General features: G+C 34.7%; 2 protein-coding genes and 1 pseudogene across 8 annotated transcripts; 2 read left to right on the forward strand and 1 right to left on the reverse strand.

Annotated features, from left to right (window-relative positions):
- The first annotated feature begins 534 nt into the window (after positions 1-534).
- On the forward strand, positions 535-9,153 carry LOC141593001 (ASI1-immunoprecipitated protein 2-like). Of its 3 annotated transcripts, none has more exons than XM_074413934.1 (9): positions 535-798; positions 2,710-3,002; positions 3,802-3,887; positions 4,491-4,957; positions 5,065-5,800; positions 6,188-6,418; positions 6,505-6,629; positions 7,410-7,816; positions 8,386-9,153. In XM_074413934.1, the coding sequence occupies exons 2-9, from the start codon at positions 2,769-2,771 to the stop codon at positions 8,833-8,835; spliced, it is 2,736 nt and encodes a 911-aa protein (XP_074270035.1). In that variant the 5' UTR covers positions 535-798; positions 2,710-2,768; the 3' UTR covers positions 8,836-9,153. The 3 variants fall into 3 exon arrangements, with proteins under 3 accessions (XP_074270035.1, XP_074270044.1, XP_074270027.1); XM_074413943.1 differs by having other exon boundaries at positions 611-798; positions 7,410-7,942; positions 8,144-9,153; XM_074413926.1 differs by having other exon boundaries at positions 615-798; positions 2,718-3,002.
- A 6,458-nt stretch (positions 9,154-15,611) lies between these two features.
- LOC141593031 (mitochondrial carnitine/acylcarnitine carrier-like protein) lies at positions 15,612-19,574 on the forward strand. Of its 5 annotated transcripts, none has more exons than XM_074413977.1 (4): positions 15,612-15,883; positions 16,234-16,330; positions 17,846-18,239; positions 18,981-19,574. In XM_074413977.1, exons 3-4 carry the CDS (start codon positions 17,848-17,850, stop codon positions 19,465-19,467), a joined length of 879 nt encoding a protein of 292 aa, XP_074270078.1. In that variant the 5' UTR covers positions 15,612-15,883; positions 16,234-16,330; positions 17,846-17,847; the 3' UTR covers positions 19,468-19,574. The 5 variants fall into 5 exon arrangements, with proteins under 5 accessions (XP_074270078.1, XP_074270102.1, XP_074270095.1 ...); XM_074413994.1 differs by having other exon boundaries at positions 15,849-15,913; XM_074413967.1 differs by having other exon boundaries at positions 15,876-15,971.
- Positions 19,575-22,516: 2,942 nt separating this feature from the next.
- Positions 22,517-23,249, reverse strand: LOC141632212 (transcription factor MYB53-like; annotated as a pseudogene).
- Positions 23,250-26,126: the final 2,877 nt, after the last annotated feature.

Genomic DNA, 26,126 nt, shown 5'->3' on the forward strand with positions numbered 1-26,126 from the left:
AGCCTTAAATCTGCCTTTGTGACATTTTCTACCCAAAAAATAAAACGAATACTAAAAATATTACGGAATAACACATACTCCCTCCAATTTCATCTACCCAAAATCTCATTATAGACGGCAACTATTCGTCTATAACTAAAGACAGGTCAAGTAACATACCACATTACGCATAAGACAAACAACAACCTGCGTGGTGGGGCCCAAAAATGTCACCACTTTAAGGGTATTTGACTCGTCTCTTGCTTTAGACGGATATATCCGTCTATAGCAAGACTTGCTGTTTCATCTAATGTTCCTCTTTCCCTTTCCATCCACTTTCGTTATTGTTCCCTCTTTCCTTTTTTGGTCAAATTTGTGTGGTCCAAAATTAATTTGATATGGAGTCATGTGTATGGTCCAAATTGATTATCTTATTTATGCCTAAAAGAAAGAAGAACAATAGATAAAATTTAAGGGAGTAAAAAAACTTCCGCTAACTTAATAAGAGATCGTCTCAACCTTCTACATAGTGTGTACAAAATCTGGCTAATTTGTAACCTTCTACACTCATGACCCACTCACATTCAAGCTCTCCTATTATAAATAGGAAATCAAAGGAAACCAAAAAAACAAAAGAGATAAAGGTGTGAAAAATGCTTGGGATTTAGGAATTTTGTAAATTTCCAAAATGTGTAGAAAAAGTATGCATGAAGCTGAAGCAAGCAAAATTATACTCCATAAATATTGAGTGAATAAAACCCAACATTTTCATATTTCCTCATTTTATAGCATTAAATTAAACTACATAGTTATAAAAAGGTTTGATCTTTCTCTCTTTTTTATGTTAATAGTTAGTTTAATTACTTAGAAAGGTATATAATCATGTTGTTTTTGCCCCTTTTGAATCAAAGTTATGATCTTTATTTGTTAGGTTTGATTGTTATTGTACAATTTTGTGTTTTTTTAGTGTTTTAGGATTGAATTAATAATGGGTTTGATTCATTTTTATGTTTTTCTTAAGAAATTAGTGAATTTGGTGATTTATTATGTTTGGGATTATGTTTTGTTTAATTTTGTACGTTTTTTTTGAACTGAAGGTATTGGGGTTTTGATTAACATAGGGCAAGGTTGCGTATATCCGACTCCCCTCTCTCGCAATTTGCGGGCGCCATTGCTGGGTATTGGGTTTTTGATTAACATAGGGTAAGACTGCGTATATCCGACCTTCCTATCCCGTAATTTACGAGAGCCATTGCTGGGTATTGGGTTTTTGATTAAATTATTTAGTGATTAATCAGCATTAATTCTTGGTGACGATGTCGGAAATTTTAATTTTTATCTTACTAATTGGAGATGTTTAATGGGTTGGAATGTTGATTGACTAGATAATGCTATCAATTTTTTATGTGGTTTACAATTTTCAGGGATGTATGTGTAATGTTTGATAAGCATTATATTTATTTGATTAATGAGTGGTTAATTAAGTTTTCAGTAAGTCTCTTGAGAGACCGTCTCTCATTACATTAATGAGAGACAAGGAATGTATGTGTGGTATTCGTGCTTGTAAATTAATTGGAGAATCAACTTGGGATCTGGGAGCATTAATTTAGGATTGTTTATTTATTTATAAGGATCTTATTAGAGATGATTTTTTTTTTCAGTTCAATGTGGCTGAAGTTTGATGTAAGTGTAAGGTTGTCTGGAGTTGTTTCATTTGTGACATGATAACGAGTGCTCTTTCTTCTTTTGCGGTTCCATGTTGTCTGTGAGATGAATGATGATTGTCTTATCTCAATTTCGTGGTTTCTAAGTGCTTACTATTCAGAATTTTGCGAAACCGGGGTACATTTTGGTTGTGGGTGTTCTGAATTTTCAACCATCATATACCCAAAATCGAGCATTTTTTTTTTGGTTATGCAACTCCGGAATAGTGCAGGTGGTCTTTTGTTTTTGCACCCATTATCAACCCTAGAAGCTGGCTTGTAGCTATTATCAAAGTATTACCGATTTATTTATTGCTTTAAAGGTCTGAGAAAGGTGAATTTCACATGCAAATGCTGCAAGTTACACTTGTACAAAACTGGTCAACCTGATTGTCTCATGCTAGATATACTCTTGAACTGCATTTCATTTTACAAAAGTGCTGAAGTAAGTTGTAGTTCTTGAAATTGTTCTATAACCAATTCTAGACCAATGTTGCGTTGTCCGGTTTTCATTTTTCAATTCAAGTCTGTAGCTTGAGTTACAAATACATATCATTCTGGCGACCTAGTTCTCGAACAACTTCTTTCCAGTATGGATTATTTGGATTGAGGATCAGCTGGCTGAACCCCTAACCCGTACAAGGCATGCTCTATAAGATGGCACTTCTTTGCATTTCTTAAAGTTACTATATGGTCTATTTAAGTTCTCATGTTGCATTTTGTTCATCTAATGCAAGTCTCATAGCTTCTTGCTGGATTCTGCTCTTGTTTTCTAGTTTTCTATTCGCCTTATCCGCTTATGATAGATATGTCACACACAAAGGGTGTTTAGTTTCAATGAATTGGCGGCCATGCTGTTCTTGAGCCATGGAAGTGCTTGCACTTGGCTTGTTTGGGCGGCTGTTTGTACCTTATTGGTCTATGTTCTGACACTGCAAATAATCTTACTTATTGAAGATTTTGCGGAGGCAAAACTTCATCGTGGAACAAGCTCGTTGATGTTTGATTTTGTTTTATTCTATTTCAGTAATTCAGTGTGCACCATATGAATACAGAAAGAAGGAAGTGGGATCATTGTTACTGAAAATGACAGACTCCAATATCGCACATTCCGATGTTACCAAGGAAACTCATGACTTGCTGAAGCCCGAAAATGGATTTAGTGACAAAAACCTGCCAGCCACTGATTCTTCGAGAAGGTCTGAGGGAAATGAATGTTTGAATACTGTTACACCTGTTGCAAATGCACAAGAACCTCTGTTACAGGGACAAACTATAAGTCACGGCGATGGATTGGTCTCACTAGAGGAATTGGTGGATGTATGTTCATTTTTATCGCTTCCTTTACCTCTTATTTTCCATTTTTCAGTACTACATGTCTCTGCTTATAGTTCATTTTGCATTTCTGAATTTCTCGGCTCTTAAGATAGAATTTTAATACTGTTACCTTTGGTTGTTAAACCCCTCAGCAAGTTCCGCTGAGTTAGTTGATAGCAAGCGAGTAGGAGGATGACATATACTCTGTACTTGAAAATCGTTTTTTTTTTAAATAATTCTATTACTTCATGCTGGTAAATGGCACTTATAATATCAATGGACTTGTATTTTTGCATACACTTATTGTTTGTCATCGTATTTGTTAGATGTAAGATGCCGAGGTTTTTATGAATTTGAATATGGATACTTCATGTGTGGTTTTCGGGCTGTAATTCCAGCATACAGGGTTAGTCAAAGTAATCATCCCTTCTCTTTAAATTTGTAACATCTGGGTACCATGTAAACTTTAAACGTGAATGGAAGTTCAATTCTAAGAATTTTTTAATATCACTGCTTATTATTTTGGTGTTAACATTGTTCAGACGTTTCTAGTCTTGTTAACCGTATATGGGTTTCAAAAACGTCTGATTCGTTCTTCTCTCCGCCATTCCTTAACTCAATCAGTGTTCCTTTCTGCTTTTTTGTTGTGTGCGTTTTACGAGCATAGTGATAGAGTTGTTCAGGTGCCATGATGCTTGTTACTTCCACAATGAACAGTTTTTTATTTATATTCTTTTCCCCGTTCGATGTTGTAATTGTGCATGGTAAATTGGTAATGACTTCATGTTCCATTTTGAGACAGGTTAAAGTATGTGATATTTGTGGTGACGCTGGAAGGGAGGCATTGCTGGCACTCTGTAGTGTGTGCAGTGATGGAGCCGAGCATACGTAAGTCATCGCTTAACTATGTATTTGGCTGCATAGCTCATCACTTAGTTTCTTTGCGTTTCATTCCTTCAATTTTCTTACAAATTAAAAAGCAGTATTCAAAGTATTAAGAATGATTGTTGTCATGTTTATTTCAACCTGAAGTGAACGAATAGTTGTAGTACTTACTAGTCGATCTTAGTATGTGCGAAATTTGAGTACCAACTAGGCAACTATCTATTGATTTTTGAAGGGGACTAATATTGTGGTAGTTGGATTCTCCTCCACAATGCTTATGGCGGCTTCAACCACGAGGCGTCTCTCATTTCCTTTCTCCCCCCTCGGCTTTGGTGCCGCATACTTCGTTTCTCAAGATTCTGGATGTTGAATGATGATCTATGAGTTTTAAATTCACACGAAACATAACTAAAATCAGCATCTGCTATATATACTAGTACAAAACAAGTAAAGGCCAAGTAAGAAAATGTGAAAATAGAATTAAGAGACGGAAACATTAAGCATTAAATACTGTATGATATACAGTTAACAGTCTTAACACTTGCACAACTTGAATTCTGATGTTCTTCTTTTTTCCCCTGATTTTTGCTGCTGTAATTCTATCAGTTACTGTATGCGCAATAAGATGGAAAAAGTTCCTGAAAATGGCTGGATGTGTGAAGAGTGCGTTGGAATGCAAAAACCCCTGGTTCAAACTGAGGCTGTAGCTGGGAGAGCAGTCAGTGCTTCGAACCCATCATTTTCAAAAGAATTAAGTCAACCTTCCCCCAGAAAAAGTTCTATTGTTCCGCAAGCTGGTGAGCCTAGGATTAAATATTTCCGTAAAACTGGTAGCTTATCTGGATTGAGGCGTGGGCCTTCCATAGAAATGGGATCAGCATCAAAGAAAAGAAAACCTGAGGAAAGTATTCATCCGTCAAAGGCTCGTACTTCTTCCATGAAGAGCTTATATAAGGACAAAAGTGTAGCTCCCCTGGTATCTTCTTTTGGTGAAAGGCCAGCTAAAAGGGCATGTGAGCCGGCATCTTCATCAGGCCATAGATCACTGATATCTGAAAAGCGTTTTTGTAGAGGCAAGTGATTGTTACTATCACATATAGTGTATCTGAATTGACAATTGTCAAATGACATGTTTCCTTGTTGATGCTGATAAATCCATGCATTTCTCTTTTATTTTCAGGAACCCCGTATAAAAGAGAAACAGATGACCTTTCAAAGTCGAAGGTGACAGTGCAGCAATGCAAGGACGTTCTCCTCCCAAGGATAGATACTGCAAAGGAAAATGCTGATAATAAATTGGGAAAAAAAATTCCGGACAAAAAGTTTATAAAATCTTTGTCATTTGCTGGCTCAGCTACTTCAGATGTTCCAAATCCACAGATCTCTTCCATCATAAAATCAAGTGGTCTAAAATCTGGAGTTGACAGAGGCTTAACTAAAAATGTTCGTGTGCCTGAGAAGAAGACCACTCGGTGTTTATCATCTACCAGGTCTTTTTCTATGAATGTTCCCTCTTCTAAGAGGAAAGTGGTCTTAGAGGCTGCTAAGACAATGCTTGTTTTGAATAAGGCGGCCATCCAAGCCTGTGAAAATATTGATGTTAAAACATCCGACACCCTTGCTGAGGAAGGCAAAAAAATTGACCCCCTTGGAGAAAAACTGGCATCCAGTCATTCGAGTGATGCTATCAGTTGTCTCAATAAAGATGCCAACTCTTCTCCTGGCTGTAGACGAAACCATCCCACCTTGAAAGCTAACCTCAATAATTCTACCAAGGACAATAGCCACTCTTCAGCTGCCTCTGAAAAGGTTCTCCGACATGGGCTACACGCAGTGAAACCCATGGCAACACTTGCTCCTGTAAAAAATGTTTCTCCTAGATCTTCTGCTGTCCCTGCTGCTGAGTATATTTGGAAGTATGATATTTTATTTTAGTTGATTATTTATCTAAACGAGTCATTATTTTCATTTCCAATAGTCAAGACCTCACTAGTCTCTGAATGAGAAACGATGGAATTGAAATGGAATAAAGCAAATAACTCAATAATTTGGCTGCATTTTTTATGTTATAAAGTAGGTCAGTCAATGCTTTAACACAACGGTAAGGTTGAATGCATCCAACCCTTAAAACTCGCCATTGGCAAAGGCCTTTAGAGCACTTGGTTAAGTTGGTGGTGTTGTTCTTAATGTTTAGTTGTTTCATGTTATATTGGATCGGAAAAGCTTTGGTTTCTTCCCCGACTTACTCTCTCTCACTTGAGTTATCAAGGTCTAATCTTAGTTTTTGAAACATACTGATGTAGGGGTGGCTTTAAATTGGAGAAAAGTGCACGACTTCCAAATTATTGTAGTGGGGTACAAGCACATGTGTCGAGTTGTGCATCATCCAAGATACATGAAGTGATTTTGAAGTTTGGCCCTAAACTCGAGTTCAAAGAAGTATCAAGGTCGGAAACCTGGCGTACTTATTTCCCAAGAAATTGTCCTACAGAGGAGGATATTGCTCTCTACTTCTTTGCTGAAGATATGCAGAGGTTTGTAAAAGCTCTAAATTCTCGTCTTCATAAATTGAGAACAACTTTAAAGTGCCTGCATCTGATTTGTTTTTTTTTCATACCAGCTATCGAAGAAGTTACAAGGTCTTGCTAGATGGTATGATGGGTAAAGATCTAGTTTTGGAGGCGAGCTTTGATGGTATTCAGCTGCTAGTTCTCCCTTCTAGCTTGCTTCCTGTGTCATCACAGCGTAAGTGTCACTCTTGATACAGCAACAATTGAATTACTCCAATGTGCATTTCATCTTTCATGCGTCTTATAGAAATGCACCCATAAAGTAACGAAAGTCGAGACCAAAATCTTGGGCACACTAAGCAATATTTTGAAATATGGCATTTAGTTTACCAGCAATTCCGAGTTCTAATCTATACTACGCTTATTTTGGGGGAAATATTGGGAAGTTTTTTGGTTTCCAAAGAGTATTTGTGGAAAAAGTGGTACTCTATAATATGAAAGAGAAGATAGGCCATACTTCAGACACGGAAAGACAATATAACTTGAAAATCTTGACGAGGTAAAGATCGCTGCATTCTGTAAATGTTTTTGAAATTACTGGCACATTGGCTGCGCCATCTCATGACGTTATGTCGTGGCAATCACATCAACCGCGAACCGTTGCCACATTTTAATCCACTACTTTTCATGTCATTAGCGTCACTTTTCTCCTTTTCATTTAAGAAACACGTTTTATTTATTTATTTATTATTATAATGTTTATTCTCGATTTAAAGTCAAGTTTTAATAAAAGAAATCCGGACTCCGATTTTAAACTTATAAGTTTACGTGGCTTTTGTATTATGTTTCACTCCCCTTTTATTTTTCACTTTTTCTTTTATTTATTTTTTCGCTTTTTGAGGTTTGCGTTCACCCATGGACGGTTCTAAAGGATGATTCATGTCAGCCGACCCCAAATCATTTTGGGATTAAAGCTCTGATGTTGTTGTATTTATTATTATAATGTCTTTTACAGGATGGAATTCACTCTTTTATCTTTGGGGTGTTTGTAAGGCGAGAAAGGTTGAAGATCAGCGTCCTCGCCTCGCTGGCTTGGATATTGCAAAATCGAGTCTAGATTTGTGCACACCTGTTACTAATAGATCACCAAGCAAATGTATTTCTACAGTAGAGGATGGAAGTTTCTCTCCATCTCAGACATCACACAATTCCATACAAGGACCAGACACTGTACAACCATTGCGACCGCAATCCTCATCTTTGAACAAGTCAAGCTACAAAAGTTATTATCATGACACATCTTCAATCAAGTGTTTAGGAGTACTCGAAGAAATCGACATGAAACCTGATACTGCCCAATCTGTCTACGATCTTAAAGAAGAGACTTCATTTTGCAGGGCATTGCATTCTGATAACATGCTGGTAAGTTCAGTGTTCACCCTCCATGGCTTGACTTCGCATCCTGATACTGTCCAGTCTGTCTATGATCTAACAGAAGAGACTTAGCAGCTTGCTAGAGTTCACTGCAAAATTTATTACGTAAAGATTGCCTTACATTCGAAGGGGAGTCTTGGCGCACCGGTTAAGGTGTTGCTTTGTGACCGTGAGGTCACGGGTTCAAGTCCTTGGAGCGGCCTCTTGCCAAAATGGCAAGGGAAGGCTTGCCCCAATTACACCCTTGTGGTGGGACCCTTCCCCAAACCCTCGTCTAACGGGGACGCCATCGTGCACCGGACTGCCCTTTTAAAGATTGCCTTACATTTCTTCCAAGGGAATCAAATACTCTTTAAAATGATACTGTAAGATGTCTGAAAATCGGATTTTAACCCAAGTCATGAGTACCACGAGTTGGCAATTCAGTAACTTGACCAAAGACCGTAAAGAACCTCCAACTTTAGAACAATGTTCAAAGTCCTAATTGACGGTTTTTTCTTTTTCCTGTAAAACTCAAGCTTTACTTTATTTGCCTGATATTGTTTTTACATTCGCAGGAAGGAATTCAAATTGATCGTCAAAATATAAACTGCACGAGCAAGGCGGCTATCTTTCCATTTGGTCAGGCAAATGATGATAATATGGTGTCTTTAGCCATAAACAGTGGAGGAAATGGATTCTACTCCGACAAATTTCACTATGGACCCGATGTTGCAAGTCACAGTTCCTTTTCTATTGATTCAGGTCCATCTGGTTCTTCTGACGGGTGTGCCAGGTCAGACGAAAAACACAAAGAACAGTCGGAAAAACCTTCAAGCTCCCAGTCTCTGAGTCTGGACCTCTGCTTAGGTTTCAACTCACAGCCAGAAGAACAGGTCGAGAACCTGGATCTAACGCTTGGCTTTCCAGGTAAAAGTCAACCCGAACCTTATACCAAGATTAGAAACGCCGGAGACAGGAACATGTCGCTGTTTCTCTCACTTGGTATGCCATGTTCAAATGCATGAAAATATTATACCTCTTGGTGATCGGAACATGGATGATGGTCGGTGAAGACGATGCCTTGTTTGTTAGGGCTTTTCTTCCACAGGAGTTTAGGTATAACTCATATCATGTAAATAGTATAGACTCTACATGAAAGATTAGATGGTAGGTGCTTGTGTAGATACCGCTTACTACTTACTAGTAGAGTGCTAAGAGTAACAGCTAAGTGAAGGCAAAGACAGTTCGAACTCGGGAAGTCAAGTTTCTCTTTGAGAAATATACAAAGATGTTATTAGCGACATTTACTGCTGTTTATTTCATTAAGAGTGTGTTGGGTTTTTATTTTCCCGATCCTTGTCGAGTTAGAATGGGTGAAACAGACCAGATTAACAGGTTTGAACTCGTTATTGGGATTGCTCTTTGAAGTTTGATTCTTGTCGATTCAAACGAATTTCATACCTTTAATAAAAATATAAAGCTCACATATACACCTTAAATAAACGTTGAAATTGACTCGAACCGAGTAAATACTAAACCACAACAATTAAAGGTAAAGGTAAGTTTTATTGTAACTTTAATCTTATTGCAAATTACTCCGTATTATCGTCACAACTCACAACTGATTTAAATCAATCAATATCTATCTATATTAATAAAGGAAGCTTTTTTCGAGCGATTACAGAGTCTCCAACATCAATGAGACACTCACATAATAAATATATAAACTAAATAATTAAATATCTATATTAATAAAGGAAGCTTTTTTCGAGCGATTACAGAGTCTCCAACATCAATGAGACACTCACATAATAAATATATAAACTAAATAATTAAATAATGTTACGGATGATAATTCGTCCAAATAAGAATTCTATTGCATGTACAAGACTAGCCGTAATCAAATTTTCCCAACATCCAACCTATATAAAGCATTATTATTGCCAACAACCCAACATTGAATTTTTTTTCATAGCACCTGTGATACGTAGAATCAAATTTTTGTTTTAATATCATGTAGCCTATACGTACTTTAATAATTATCTTTCATTAATTTTAGTGTGTGTGCTGTTATTAAACCTTAATTTAAGAACTAATCGATTATTTTGTTTTATTTGCAGGGTTTTGAGATATGCATTGATAAAAGGACAACAATAAGATTTTATATTAAGGAAATAATTTAGTTTTCCTCCTTGATTTTGTACACTTAAGGTAAGTATGTTGTAGTAGCTTTGAATATGATTTAATTAAGTAGCCCCTCTCTTTTTGTTTCTTTTCAGTTGATGTTTTATTTATTTATTGTTTATATGTGCTTAACAATACTACGGTTAATAAATTGTTATGTACTTATGTTAATAATGTGTTTACTTATTAGTTATCATGCTATATCACCATAGTGTTTCTTAGCTAATATTAATCGTGCAATTTGGTTCAAAATTTCAGGTACAAGATTAAATTGAGTGTATAGTGTGGTTGTTTAATTTATGGGAGAATTTGTTAATTCATGGAGCAAATCCGCAAATCTTCAAATAATTCTTGCGGCATACGACATTATGGTTATACAACTACAAAGTATATTACAACACATACCCTATCATATAGTAAGGTTGCAAAAGTTTGGATTTTTAATATCCCAATAATTTGATAATAGGAATGTTGATGACATAGTTATATTCAATCTATAAAGTTAAGAGGATCGTCCTGCGAACATATAAAGACTCCTATGACGATAAAACTAATAATTACTATAGTCTATATGTCTATACTATTTTTTTTGTTGCTTTAGTCTTAATAGTTATTACTCAAATGCATGTACTTTTTTTTTGTTAGTCTTTACGTTTTGTTATTTTCAATTAGTTTATGGCATAAGTTTATATTGAGTTAAGAAATTTAATAAATCAACTATGGTGTTATTATAAGCCTAATCCTGCCTAATTAACTCATGACTATGATGTACAAGTGGAATTTATCTCAATTGTAAGAGTATTTGACTTGTACTAATTATATTTAGGTATTTATTAGGTGCACTTTGTAGGTGAAATCTTCCGCTAAAAGGCATTAAAAAACACTTCTCAACCCATAATCGAAAATCATCTCTCTAATAACTTATAGGTAATATGGGTTAATGATCGACTCTATTATTTAAATAGATGGAACAAAGTTTTGCTATACCCTATCTAGATATTATTCTTAATTGATTAGTCTCCCTTATGGTAAAGGTATTTCTTTATAATGTATATGAGTAATACTTAACCCGTTTTAACTATAAATTGGATATCTTCATGACACTGCGCGCTTTAAACAATACTCCATTTGTCCCAATCAGTTGTTCGTTTTTAAGGGATATTTTAATCAAAGACAAATAAATAAATAAGACGGATGTAGTAATTTGTTATTCTTAAGTGAACCCAAAAACTAAGTTTTATACTCGATAGATATATTCATATAAAAGTATAAAACCCAAATATACCTTATTAGTCGAAGGATGGGGCTTGACAAAAAAAAAACATGATAACTGATAATAGGTTAATTAACCTATTACGAAGTTCAGCCAAAACAATAAAATTTCACATATCATCGTATATTTTCATGATTTTATTTTCTAATTCAGATCTCACAAACTCCCGGGGGTATACTATTTCTTACTTCATAGTCCGTAGTAAACGAATTTGCAAGGCTTAGCGAATTAGCTACAAGATGAATGTTTATGCTTTAATATGTTTCAATTTAATTGTGCATTGTATTGCATTTAATAATAGAAAGATCCAATATATACGAAAGGAGTAAGTCTCTTATAAGACGGTTTCTCACTAAATTTATTAAGAGATGGTCTTTCAGTAAGGCATATTTTTAATGAACTTATTTTAATAGTCGGTTAACTCTATTATATAATTCAGCATATTATTAAAGACTTTAAATATAGGCCCGTGCATCGCACGGGCATTAAATCTAGTATATACTTAAAAGAGGAACTTTTGGAGTGATATTAGTGGTCGATGTATTGGAGCGATATTAGTGGTCGATAATTTTTAAGCTACTTATGTTTAATTGGAATTAGAATATTGAATAATAATATGGGTTATTTAATGAGAATACTCCACACTATTGGGGTGCTTTTCAAAATACTACGAATTATAATTTAACTACTAATATACCCAACTATTACACCCCTCATCTTTAACTAAAATATGAGAAGGGCTACCTGCTGAACCGGTATCTTTTTCTTTTTTATCCTTCTCTCTCTTCTTCTATTCTCAGTCCAACTGGGAAAGTATTTGATCTCTGTACATTTTTAATCAAATTTTTTCCTGGGTATGTTTTTGAGTGCTATTAATTTGTTTATCTAATTGTTTTCCTTCAAGTTTTTCCACAACATGTCAATTGTTCCCAACTATTACTCCTTACTCCATTATTCGAATTTCATGAAAACAAAGCTCTTATTTCAAAACTGATCATCAAAAGCATTGTTATCATTACAATTACTAATATCATTCAAGTGAGCATTAGATGAGCACACTGACCGAAAACGCGTTATCTCGGAATCACTATAATTTTATTAATAGACAGAAAAGGATGACGAGGCGCTTAATTGAAATTGCAATGCTCGTAATTGAAATTGCAGACGAAATTAGGATCTAAGGGGGCTCGGGTTTGTACCTACAGAAGCCGCTGACGGTGACAATTCCGAGGAATTTGGGGGAAAATGGAGTAGATGATATATTTTGTACTCGTATTACTGAAGATCTTAGTTTTATAATTTGTTTGATTTCTAAGCCTTTCAAGTTTCAGAATTTTCATTCAGCCTTCTTTAATTCCATCCTTTTTTCTTCTTCTTTTCATTGTTTCAAGAAATGATCTGGGTAAGTGTTTCATTTTTTGTGTTTATGTTTTGTTTGTTTCCTGATTTTTGTGGGTATAGTTTATCCATATATGATGATTGATGATTTGGTAGAAGTGGTATGTCTTTTAAATGCAGGAGAGTCTTAGCTTGCCGGATGGTCTTTTGGTGAGCAGGAGAGTCACAACTCCAGTAGAGATAATGTTGTAGGAGATGAGCAATTAAAACGTAGGGAACGATAGAATTCTTCTTTTCACCTTTTTTTAAAAAAGTTGCAGGATATCAGTGATAGGGAATAAAGAATAGGAGGAAGATGAAGATCTTATAAATGTGGGACCCGTAGTTGCTTTTACCAGTTACTACAAGTTAATAAAAGGGTCAATTCTATTCAAAGAGAAGTGGTGTAATAGTTGATTATATTTGTAGTTAAATAAAGGTTTGTAGTATTTTGAGAAGTACCCCAATAGTTTGGAGTATTTTCATTAAATAACCCTAATAATATTTATTTATCTAAATTAAAAGAAATAAAAAATAAAACAGGAAGTAAGGATAAACTACAATAAATTGCAGAGATTATTCCATCATTATAAATTGTATATATTAAACAACCGGTTAGAAAAGATAGAGATTTATAATGATTCGAATGCTAAAGTTTAGCATGAATTGGAAACTACGGAGTATCCCTATGTACCATTATATAAAAGCTTTCCACAACTAAAATTTTTAACATGAATTTTTCATGTATACCCTCCCTCTATAATTCGTTTTCCCTTTCATGTTTTTGTAACATGATTAATAATGTACTCCTATCATGATAAATGTACTCCTAACATAATTAATATTGTAGATTTGATGTTTTTATTTTCTATTTTATAATGATTTTTAATAATACTTTTTTTTTCTATGCAGGCTAATATCAGGGTATCTTCTATGAGGAAAGATTGAGGGGCTTAATAAAAGGCTTAATCTAATAGTGTAAGATGTAGTCCTCTACTATATTTGAATGGTGAAATTTTATCTATATTATTTAGTTACCATATTTTATGGTGTAGTTATCCTCTCTTACATTCCACAAATATACCACAAAAACAATAAGAACTAAAGTTAAATTTTACATGGTAGCTCTTACTCAGACACCACAATAAGTAAGTCAAAATTATCGCAACGCCCTCGAATCGATACCAATCTAAAAGTATTGGTGCAACCATGCGTTAGGGTAATAATTAGGGCATACTCTGGTGTATCAATTTACATGGGACGTGCATATACTCTACTCCGTCATTAATTAGGATTATAGTGAAAATAAACCATACACTCATATGTCCTCTCCGATAATATTTAGACGTTACAATTAATTGTGCGAGACCATAGTATCGATTAAAAGGATCCATCAATAACATCTCTACTTATGAAAGTTTTGCCCGATGAGAATTATGGAAATGTACAAGCAAAAACTTGAATTAGGTCACAATACATGTGATGTGACATAGAATATACGGAGTATAACAACTCAAGCGAGACGGTTTTTCATTAGAAATGGTGTTTCACTAGATTATTAAGAGATCGCTGTGTTTGTAACTTTTATTATTGATTATGACCCAAAAAGATGGTAATCTACTTTCATAGTAAGTGACTCATTTTACTTTTACCTACGTAGACCATTGATACAACCTAAAATTAAAATTGTTGTGAACTTGATTGAACAAAGGTATGACAACAGTATCCATCAAGGTGTAAATAAGAGTCATCAACATGTATATCAATACATAAGATGCGAATTGAAGTTACAATTCATGATCATAGGAAGAATTTAGTAGGGGTAGTTTTGAATAATTTAGGATTTAATAAAGCACATGTAAATTTCAAAATAATTTAGAATCTAACAAAGTATAATATGGACAAAATTAGCACAAAGCGTACAATGTTAAATCATACTCCCTCCTATTCTAAATAACCCTCCCTATTCTAAATAAAGTATTTGTGTGGGGGTAGGAGATTGGAGAGAGAGAATGTATTGTGTGATTAAAATAAGTATTGTTGTGGGGTAAGGTGATTAAAATAAGATAAAGTATGAGTATTGTGGGGTATTGTCGTAGGGTGAGGTGATTAAAATAAATATAAAAGTTTGACAAATAAGGAAATAGGGAGAGCATTGTGAATTGACGAAAAAGGAAATAGGGAGAGTTATTTAGAATTTGAGGGAGTATGACTTAATTTTTGGTTTCCGGACTAATCGGAGATAATCGTACTTGATAACTCTTTTTTATAAAATATGGCCCTGTTATTTTAGACATTTAATTTCAAATTAAACAAAAGGACACACAATACAAATAAAAGGATACGGGTCAAAGCGTTGAAAAATAATAGTACCTTTATCTCAATTTTATTGCTCCATTTTCCCCTCTAAATTTATCCTAAATTTATTGTTAACTTTTTAAAATTTAGTAAATATTTATGCTATAAATCACTTATCCTTGCTATTTTATTAATTTTTCTTAACTCCACTCAACAGAGAAAGTGAAGCAATATAAATGACCAAATGAGATAAAGGGAGTAATTCCCAAGAAATTAAATAAGCATTTTTGAGGTCGATCTTATGTAAATACTTTATATTTGAGACCATTGTTGTGATATAACCCGACCAACGGCTGGGCTTGAAATCTAGCTTATTTTGTCATTATAAAAAAAGTCTATTTAAACAACCTCATGACAAATTCTCGAAAGCCATTGTTAAGATATGACCCGGGCAACGCCCGGGCTTGAACACTAGTATATGTTAAAATGGAAATGGTGTTGCTGAGACGAAAAGTCTTTTAACTTAAAGATCGTCTTAAACAAGATCTATTATAATCTTATATACTCCGTAATAACTAGTGTAATACCGTCATAATACAAAAGAAAATTAATTATAATCAAATCGTAAAATGATCACAAATTATCGAAGACGAATCTTTTACCAGTAATTCTAGGGTAAGAGAATCTTCAACTTTTAATAAGTATCTCTACAGTCATTTTCATTGATTGGAGAATAACACATTTATTTCTGAGATTCTTACTCATCTTGCATACAGCTACCCTACCACACCACTAGCCCACCAAATCCCTTGCAGGCTTGCATTCAACTGGTGGTGTTTGTTGGTGCAGGAAAAAGACAATCTCTTTTTTAAAAATAAAAATAAAATTCATAAAACACCCAATAAAATTGGGGTCTAAAATTACCTCATCTTCAACATAAGGTTCAATTCTTACCCACATCTTATATTTATGTAATTTCTAATTTTTATATAATTTTCCTTCACATTTTATTTGTGGTTCTAATCTATGGTAATGTTGATATGATTCTGGGTTATTTGATTATATTTATTTGCATTTGTAAGATTCCCAATTGAAATTGAATTGGGTTGTTTGATTTGATGCAAAAGATTCATACTTTTTGCATTTTTTTGGTATATATAGAGTTTATGCATAAATGGTATTGTTCATTTGATTGTTTTATATTGAATTTTTAGAGTTTTATTTAGTTCTGATTTTGTGTGTTATGGGTTATGGCATTGTTTTTGATAAAGTATGTAACTTTGATTTTCAGATTGTATATTCTGATTAATTGCATTGGAGGATTGTTTCTGGTGGGAGCTTTTGAGTTCTTTGTGATCTCATTTTGGTGATCTTGGAATAATTTTTTGGTAAGATTGATTTCTGGTTCATGAGTATCATGTTTGTTCTGTTTTCATTTTGTTTACGCCGATCCAAATTGAATGGTTGTCTCCTGGCTTAGCTTATAATGCAAACAACAATATTTGTGTCGGTTTAGGAGCGTTATTTACACACTTTTGAGGAGTAATGTGGTGGTAGATTAGTGACTATGCTGTGTAATAAGGAGGATTTATTGGTTATAGGGGAGACTGTAGGTTATAAGACGTCGAGAGATGATTTAGTTGGAGTTGGGGACGATTTTGGAGGGCAACCAGCCATAATGGTAGCCTGGTAGGATGGTCTGCTCTCCCTTTTTTACTGTTATATGCTAAATGTGATTAGCTGCTTTTAAGTTTGACATTTCTCAGCCCATCAGAAAAGAAAAGAATGGTCATGTTTTCGTAAAACGAGTGCATTGGGGTGCTTAGAATGACAATGTGTTGGGATCACTGCAGAAATGTAAAGAAGCAAGTTTTTCCTGTGGCCATGCTTGGGTTTTGTAGTTAAATGTTGCATACGAATTGCTTGTATCAATGTGCATTTAGTTTTTACTGTTCTCCTTAAGCAGGAAAATTGCTTTGCAGTAAGAGTTATGATGAGATTGTTTTACATTGTAAACAGTTTATGAGAATGATTGTCCTGTTTATCAGTTCTCGGTGGAAGGGTTGCTCTTGTAAGCTGTTAAATGAAAGTGCTACTGGGTTTGTAATATTGTTGAGAAATCCTCTTCTTGGATTATTTCCTTTGATATAGTCAAGAGTATAATCATAAGATGTTTTCCCCGAGTCCCTTGCAGGGGTTTGTGCATTAGCCTTGCAAGATTGATTATAGTGAAATGAATTATCGATCGTGATAGAGTTTTAAGTGAGCGTCTTTGACACTGGTTGATTCATGTACCCTATAGTAGGCTCGTTAGGCCGTAATACTATGTTGGTCCATGTTTGGCTATGAGTAGTCTACCTGCACATCTATGTTTGTCCCTCCACAAATGTTTTTGGAAATGAACATTGTCATTGCTGGTTTACATATCCTCGAAAGGTTTACCTGGTTTACATTCCGGACTTCGATTTTAAAACCTATAAGTTTACCTGGGTTCTGTATTATGTTTCACTCCCTTTTTGTTTTTCACTTTTTGTTTTCTTTTTTTCGCATTTTTGAGGTGTACGTTCACTCATGCACGGTTCTAAAGGATGATTCATGTCAGCCGACCCCAAATCATTTTGGGATTAAGGCTTTGATGTTGTTGTTGTTGTTGTTGTATTCAGTTGTGGCCATGCTTGAGACGTTTTCATCTTGTTTCACACACTCCCTCCTTACATTGCTTAACAGTTAACATCATGCCTACAAAGTTGTAACTCCACCCCGATAACTCGTGTCAAGTTATAGGTCAGTTTTGCCAGATCTAGATAGGAGGACATACCAGAATGGAAACGTAATATATTGGCTCAGATGAAATACTTATTTGTTGGAGTTTGCATTTGCGCTGACTTCTCGTTGTAATTCAGAGATGGGAGACGTAGCAAAGGACTTAACAGCAGGGACGGTTGGAGGTGTTGCTCAGTTGGTAGTTGGGCACCCTTTTGACACAATCAAAGTCAAGCTCCAAAGCCAGCCCACTCCTGTTGCAGGCCAACCTCCCAAATACAAAGGAGCCATGGACGCTGTGAGGCAAACAATAGCTGCAGAAGGTCCTCGGGGTTTGTACAAAGGTATGGGGGCCCCACTTGCTACCGTGGCTGCATTCAATGCCGTCCTCTTCACAGTTAGAGGGCAGATGGAAGCTTACTTGAAGTCTGCGCCAGATGCACCCCTCACTGTCAGTCAGCAAGTTGTTTGTGGCGCTGGTGCCGGAGTTGCTGTCTCTTTTCTGGCTTGCCCTACTGAATTAATTAAGTGCAGGTAAGAAAAGACTTCTTGTCCTTCCCTGATTTGATATTTTCCTAAATTCTGATTGGGATGTGATTGCCGTCTAAGATTGATGGACATAGTTTGCCTATAGATGTCAATTTACTTGAAAAACAGTCTCTTACTCTCTTTCCTTACCTCGTACACCCTTCCGTTCAATCATTTAAGGCAATTGCACAAGTATAAGAGCGACATTACCCATAAATGGACTGAAATACCCCCAAAAGTCGGATAGGGCCATTTTTTAGAATAATGTTTGGAAAGTGGGTGGTATTTTTGCTTTGATAGTTATATAGCGACAAATTATTTGGACCAAAAACTCGTATACCAATCAGACATGGATAAAGAGCGTAGATATCAGACACCCATTTCGTCATGCAAAGCAATATAGAAGCCTTGCCAACTTTCAAGTCTCCTGCACATGTCAACGACAAGGTAGGTAGCTAGCTCATCAAGTCATTGGGAGGCGCCAAGGTGATACTTAATGACCTAGATCAAAAAACGGTTAAGCTTTAGCTACCCTTGTGCCTCTGTTTACCTAAATAAAATTCTCGGGTACAGCAATTATTGGTGTTCAGCAACCCAAATTCGTCTACATTGATTTTGTACCCAATTTCTATAATTCTACCCACATTTGTCGGTGCTAGAGATGTGTAACAAATTCAATGCTCCCTTCGGCCTTCACTATACTAACTGCTTGTCCTGACTCATTGATTTTTTTTTTTTTTAAATCAGGCTACAAGCGCAGAGCTCGATGTCCGGAGCAAGTGCAGTAAAGTACGGTGGGCCAATAGACGTAGCGAAGCATGTTCTTTCAGAAGCAGGCGCAAAGGGACTCCTGAAGGGCTTAGGGCCGACTCTGGCACGTGAAGTCCCAGGCAATGCTGCAATGTTTGGGGTATATGAGTTAGTGAAGCAGTACCTTGCTGGTGGCCAAGATACCTCCAGCTTGGGCCGAGGTTCTTTGATTTTGGCTGGAGGCTTAGCCGGTGCATCTTTCTGGGGTGCGGTGTACCCTACTGACGTCGTGAAGAGCGTTATTCAAATCGACGATTTCAAGAACCCCAAATATTCGGGTGCGTTTAACGCTTTTAAACAGATATTGGCTTCTGAAGGTGTCAAAGGGTTGTACAAGGGGTTTGGACCGGCAATGGGTCGCAGTGTACCCGCTAATGCAGCTTGCTTCTTGGCCTATGAAATTACTAGGTCTAGTTTAGGTTGATTCTTTGTTTTTTCCTTGAAATGCACTCATTGTTATTGATAATTCTTACAAGGTACAACATCTCACTCTTTAATTCCTTTTCAATGATATTCTATGATTAATGACAACGACATGCACAAATTATTTTTTAAGATAGACATATTCATTTTAAACAATAAAACAGGTCAATTGATCGATGAGACAAAAATCAGAATGCCTAGGAAATGGGAAACTCTTATCTCATCCATCTATGGGAGACCAATTGATCATGGTATATCGGCATACCGCAATATGACATCATGGTTTGATATTGGAGCGCGGTATCAGAAACTTCTATAATGCTACATCCAAAGATATAATTTTTGTTTGATAATTAATTATGTGATCGTAATTAAATCTAAATCCAACTTAAAAAAAATCCGTTTTTATTAAATTTAAACATTATTAATAACTTACAAAGGTCTTTGTCATTATTAGATGCTTAATCTGTTAATCACTAAGGTGATAGCAAAAGCCCTATAAATAAAGGGTCTTGATATTGCCACGAAGATAATCAACTACTCCACTGGAAATGTTGTTCATTGACTAGTATGCCCTTTCTCTTCCCTCCTCTAACAAAAGGTGATTAAACTAATACTCCGTATAATAAGCAACCTGACATTCCTTCTTTCTAGAGCTTTATCGTGTACAATCCATCTTGCTTCAGACCGCCTTATTTCAAACCACAATAAGATCTCTCACAAGTGAGAAGCACATGGGTGGTGGGACACCACCCATGTGCTTTCCCACTCATACCCTAAATGGGTTTTTTTTAGAGGAAATGGTATTCCTCTGACCATTTCAGACGATATGACGATCTGAAATAAGAATTTGTGTATCGTGTATAGTTGTACAGGTGAAATCATGCACGTAGCTTAAATTCATGGTAATATGCTATCATCTTATTCTCCCCTAGCCTAAACACATTCAATGAGTCTCTCTTGCGACGGGTATATCCGTAACAAGCTTGTGACCGGTTAAGTATCACCCACATGGGTAGATATGACAAAAATTAAATTACCTAGGAATTATAAATGATTTATCTTATTTACCCATATGGATTTTATTTGACTCGTCACAAGCTTGTGACGATATCGACCGTCACAAATGAGAATTTATGAACACACATTTTACACCATGTTATTTACACTTATTCTCCTTTAAAATGGAGTTATTCATAATTAAATATTATACTATTTAATTGACTCATTACTTGTCGTACTTCAACAATTGTAATAATTCTGTTGATTTAATAGCTATTTTATTTTTAAAAGTTTTTTTTTTTTTTTCATTTTTCAGGTTTAAATGAGCGCATTATGTCGTGAGTAAGAATAAAATCTCTAGCCCCGTGATTGGAGTAAGAGAGTCTCACCCCTTAAGCTAACTCGTGTCATTTTTAAATGATATTACGTACATAATACGAGTAGTTGTATAAAACTGATTTTAAAATCATATTTTTTACGAGTTAAATAGGATAGATAAGATAAAAGAAATTTTTTTTAAAAACTAGCAAAATAATTATCTATCTAGTCAAATGATATATTATTTGACCGTTTCAACTTTAAAGATGGAGATACTCGTTTTAAGAGAGACCGATTGTATTAACTAATAGTCTAATACGAGTAACTATTAGGGGTTGTTTGGTTGATACTTGAAAAATACAGGAATTGGAAAATCTCATGAATTGCAAAAACATGGGTTGTTTGGTTGCCATATTTTTTGAAAAATGGAGGAATTAGAAGTTTTCAATGCCTACATGATGTAGGAATTGACTTACCTACTCCCCCTTGGTCATTGGAAGTTCCCATGGAATTTAATTCCTACATGAGCAACCAAACAATTTTGTCAAATTCACCTAAATTGGATGCAGAAACTTAATTCCCATGAAATTGTAGTTCCTAGGAAAATTAAGTTCCTTAATCAACCAAACGACTCCTAAGTATACTAATTTGCTAATCTTTTCATACTAAAAATAAAATCAGCTTAATAAAAATAAAATCAGCTTAATGATGAAAATTAATAGGCCCAACACTTAAATTTTACTGTACTTCTATTACGTGTTTGCTAGTCTACTGTCAAGACCCACATGCCACAGCTACGTCAACTACACTCCTAGCTATAGTAAATGAAAGGGGCATTATGGTCCAATTGTATACAAATCCAGTGGAGTAGTTGATTACTTTCGTAGCAATAACAAGACCCGAAATATAGGCTATATCCGCCCCCGTCTGGCGGGTCGTGATAAAAAAACCCCTCTGTTCCAGTCCCATCAAAAGCATTATGAACAGGTGGTGGATCATGATAAATGATGGGTAAATAATTTGGAGCATCCAAATATTGTTCCAGTCCCCTATAATTCAAGTAAGGATCACCAGGAACATGAAGCTGCATATCCCATTTGTTGCAAGATAACCATTATCCTCATTAATTATTATTTGGCCATTTCCTTGCATGTTGATAAAGACCTCATTGTTGGTATCCGCAACTCCATCCACAGCCATTACCATATCTGTAGCCCCATTATCTTGGCCAACTATGTCAACCATCATATCAGGAGTGCCCATAGTAGCAGCTGTCCTCATATCAAGATTATTAAAACCATTTTGCAAAGAAATATGATTCTCATGCAAATGCTCAAGGTCAACATCAATGTCCTGAATAATATTCTGCTGAAGATCATTAAAAATTGGAGGATTTCCATTTTGTTGCACAATGTCATCATCGACATGCATTGCTTCTACATGCATTCCGTTTGCATGCACCATATCCCCGTCGGGCAGCCTGTGCTCTCCAAGAACTCCATTTTGAACCGGAATAATATGATGACGATCATCCCCATTATTATTATTACAATTCGTCTCCCTTGTGACGGGTTACCATTTGTGACGGATATTTTGTGAGATAAAATGGTAACAAAAAGGGTTAGTGGAGAAAGGGGACCAAATTAATAGTGTTGCAGAGAGAGAAAAAGTGGGTACATTGTGAGGTAAAATGGTATCCGTCACAAGCTTGTGACGGATATGTCATGTCTTCAATGAGAATTTGTGTTATTATTATTATTATTATTATTATTATTATTATTATTATTATTATTATTATTAGTGTTTGTGTTTAAGATTTGGAAGATGTTTTGTAAGACTTGAAGTTTAACTATTTCTGCAATATTATTGATATCCCAAGGGTTTATTAGGGTACCCAAATTTGGTGGGGTTGTAAGGAGTTGAGAAAGGTTAGCATCAAGGTCATGATCTGTCCTTGGCTTGTGAGTAACCGGATCAATACCCATTTGTAATAGCTTTTTTCGTAGACGGGTGTTCCAGTAATTATTATGCCATTATCTGTTCGTCCGGGGAGATGAGTTGCAATCCTTGACCACCTACAGAATGGCGAAACAACCAAAATAAACCATGAAGAATTTATAGCACAAAACCAACTAATATCATGTAAAAACATAATGTTTAAAATAATAATAAACTTAATTTAATTAGTAGAAGTAATAATCCTTACTTGTTTCCAAGAATAACATGGAGTTTGATGATCATATCCTCTTCTTCTTCAGTGAATTGTCCTCGTTTTATATCCGGTCTCAAGTAATTAGTCCATCTTAATCTGCAATTCTTACGACAACGATTCAATTCGGCCGCCTTTGGAAGATCTCGCCAGCTTTCATGTCCATGTTTTTTGACGTAATTAGCTAGTAAATAATCCTCTTCTTCTGTCCAGGCCCCCTTCTTCAACCCGCTACTAAGTGGTGATCTACCCATGAAGATTTATATAGTATAGTTGATGTTTTGGTGGGACAAAGGCACAAAGCTAGGGCAGGCATTATATGATTCTCATAGTAGTGATCTTGGCCAACTATGTCAACCATCATATTAGGAGTGCCCATAGTAGCAGCTGTCATCATATCAAGATTATCAAAACCATTTTGCAAAGCAATATGATTCCCATGCAAATGCTCAAGGTCAACATCAATGTCCTGAATAATATTCTGCTGAAGATCATTAAAAATTGGAGGATCTCCATTTTGTTGCACAATGTCATCATCGACATGCATTGCTTCTACATGCATTCCATTTGCATGCACCATATCCCCGTCGGGCAGCCTGTGCTCTCCAAAAACTCCATTTTGAATCGGAATAATATGATGACGATCATCCCCATTATTATTATTATTATTATTATTATTATGGAAGGATGCGCGCAGCTTTTATTATTATTATTATTATTATTATTATTATTATTATTATTATTATTATTAGTGTTTGTGTTTCTGTTTAAGATTTGGTAGATGTTTTGTAAAACTTCAATAACTATTTCTGCAATATTATTAATATCCCAAGGGTTCATTAGACCCAAGTTTTGTAAAACTTCAATAACTATTTTTGCATCATTTTCTTGAAAAGAGAGGTGGGGTTCATCCTGAAGTCTGTCTCTAATGGAATTAAGGATAAAGGCATGTTCATCAAAAGGATAGTGAAACTCCCCATGGCCTTGCTATAATTCAAGTAAGGATCACCAAGAATATGAAGCTGCATATCCTCATTTGTTGCAAGATAACCATTATGTAAACCCAGATGGTGACCATTATTCATCCCATTTTCTGCATGCAAGTGTCCATTCAAAGAACCCTCGCCCAAAACAGGCTGATTATGATCCAGATCCCCATTAATTGTTAGATCATCATGATTATGAACATGATCTGGAATAGGAATAAAATGAGTAATACCATTAAATAAAAGTCAACATCTCTTGCCCTAAAAAGTGTCACTGGAACTACAATAATTGTACTACATAGTAAATGGTTGATTAGAATTAGTATGAGCCTATGAGCAACTAGGACATTAGAAAAGACAAAAAAACACCATTAACTAAATCTTTTATATATAAAAACAGATTGTTTATCGTAGTAAAATTGTCTAATTTCTACTCTAGTTGATAAACACTAGTTTTCAACCGGTGCAATTTGCACGGGTATGAATTTATAATCATTGAAATCACTGTAAATATTTAAAAAATGTTAAGTAATATACATGGATATTTGCAAGGGATTGAAACTTGCATATGTTTTAAATATGTGATATAAACCCCACAAATTCGGTGTTGTAACATGAAGCATAGTATATAGTATATAGTATATAATAAATGCAATATATGGGAAATAATAAAAAGCAAACAATATAAATATCGCTATAAAATAGAAATAGTTATCAAATTTGAAAAGAGTTTACAATCAAATTGAAGAAACATTATTGTAGAATTAACGAAAATAGTCTAATATCATTCCAAATGTTGGAAAATTTCATGGTAGACTACATTAGTTGTTGTATTCGAATAATTAAATTAGTACGTTCCGAACAATTTCGCAAATAACATCAGAACAGACGTTATTTTGTAATTAATTCCGTAGTTTTCTCTATGGGACCCGTATTTTCGGAATTTAAAAAAAAAAAAAAAAAAAAAAAAAAAAAAAAAAAAAACTTGCTATGATGAAGTTGCTGCACATAAATCCTTTAAATGTTCTTGTTTTTATTAAGATAAGATTGTTACTGAGTATTACTTAACTCGTGAGAATCATTATTTCTCTTTATTAAATACGGCTTGTAAAAATAAAATGGTCAACAAATGAATAAGAAAATCTTCATACTCATCTATTATCACTTATTGGTTACTTCTACTTGCAACTATTTTAACATCATCCAATTATTATGATTGTACATAAAACATTAACCAATATTTATTCACATCATTCTAATTTTTTAAAGATTTTATTAACGTACAATCGTACATAAAACATTAACCAATATTTGTTCACATCATTCTAGTTTTTTAAATACTTTAATTTTACATCTGACTCAACATCCACTTATTATGATTAGTTAAAAGAAAAATAGTATTCCTTTAAAAAAAGAAGATATATTAAGACACGGAAATAAGATAGAAAGTCCGCATATAGTCTAAGTAATCTTCTAGTTAATATTTACTCCCTTCATTCCACTTTTATTGACCTACTTTACTTTTTGGGAAAGATTTAACAAACAAAATAAAATTACTACTCTACCCTTTTAATTAAGAACAAGAATAACATTACAAACAATTTCAACAGGGTGCATGGTAGTTAAAAACTTAGGGGTATTAGAGGCCAGTGAGAATCCTTTGTCCCAATACTGCAATATGACATCATAGTTGACATGCACAAATTCTTTTTTAAGATAGGCATATTCATCTCAAACAATAAAACAGGTTAATTGATCGATGAGATAAAAATCAGAATGTCTGGAAAATGGGAAACTCTTATCTCATCCATCTATGGGAGACCAATTGATCATTGATATCGGCAATACTGCAATATGACATCATAGTTGATATTAGAGAGCGGTATCAGAAACTTCTATAATGCTACATCCAGAAGATTTAATTTTTGTTTGATAATTAATTCTGTGATCGTGATTAAATCTAAATCCAACTTAAAAGAACCCATTTTTATTAAATTTAAACATTATTAATAACTTGCAAAGGTCTTTTGTAGGACCAATAGTGGCCTTTATTTGTCTTAATATTTATGTTGGGTGTCATTATTAGGAGCCAAAATTCTCTCCATTTCCTAAAAAGAAATGGAGAGGCCATTACCTATTAACGGT

Source organism: Silene latifolia, chromosome 1, assembly GCF_048544455.1.
Source record: "Silene latifolia isolate original U9 population chromosome 1, ASM4854445v1, whole genome shotgun sequence".
NCBI lineage: Eukaryota > Viridiplantae > Streptophyta > Magnoliopsida > Caryophyllales > Caryophyllaceae > Silene > Silene latifolia.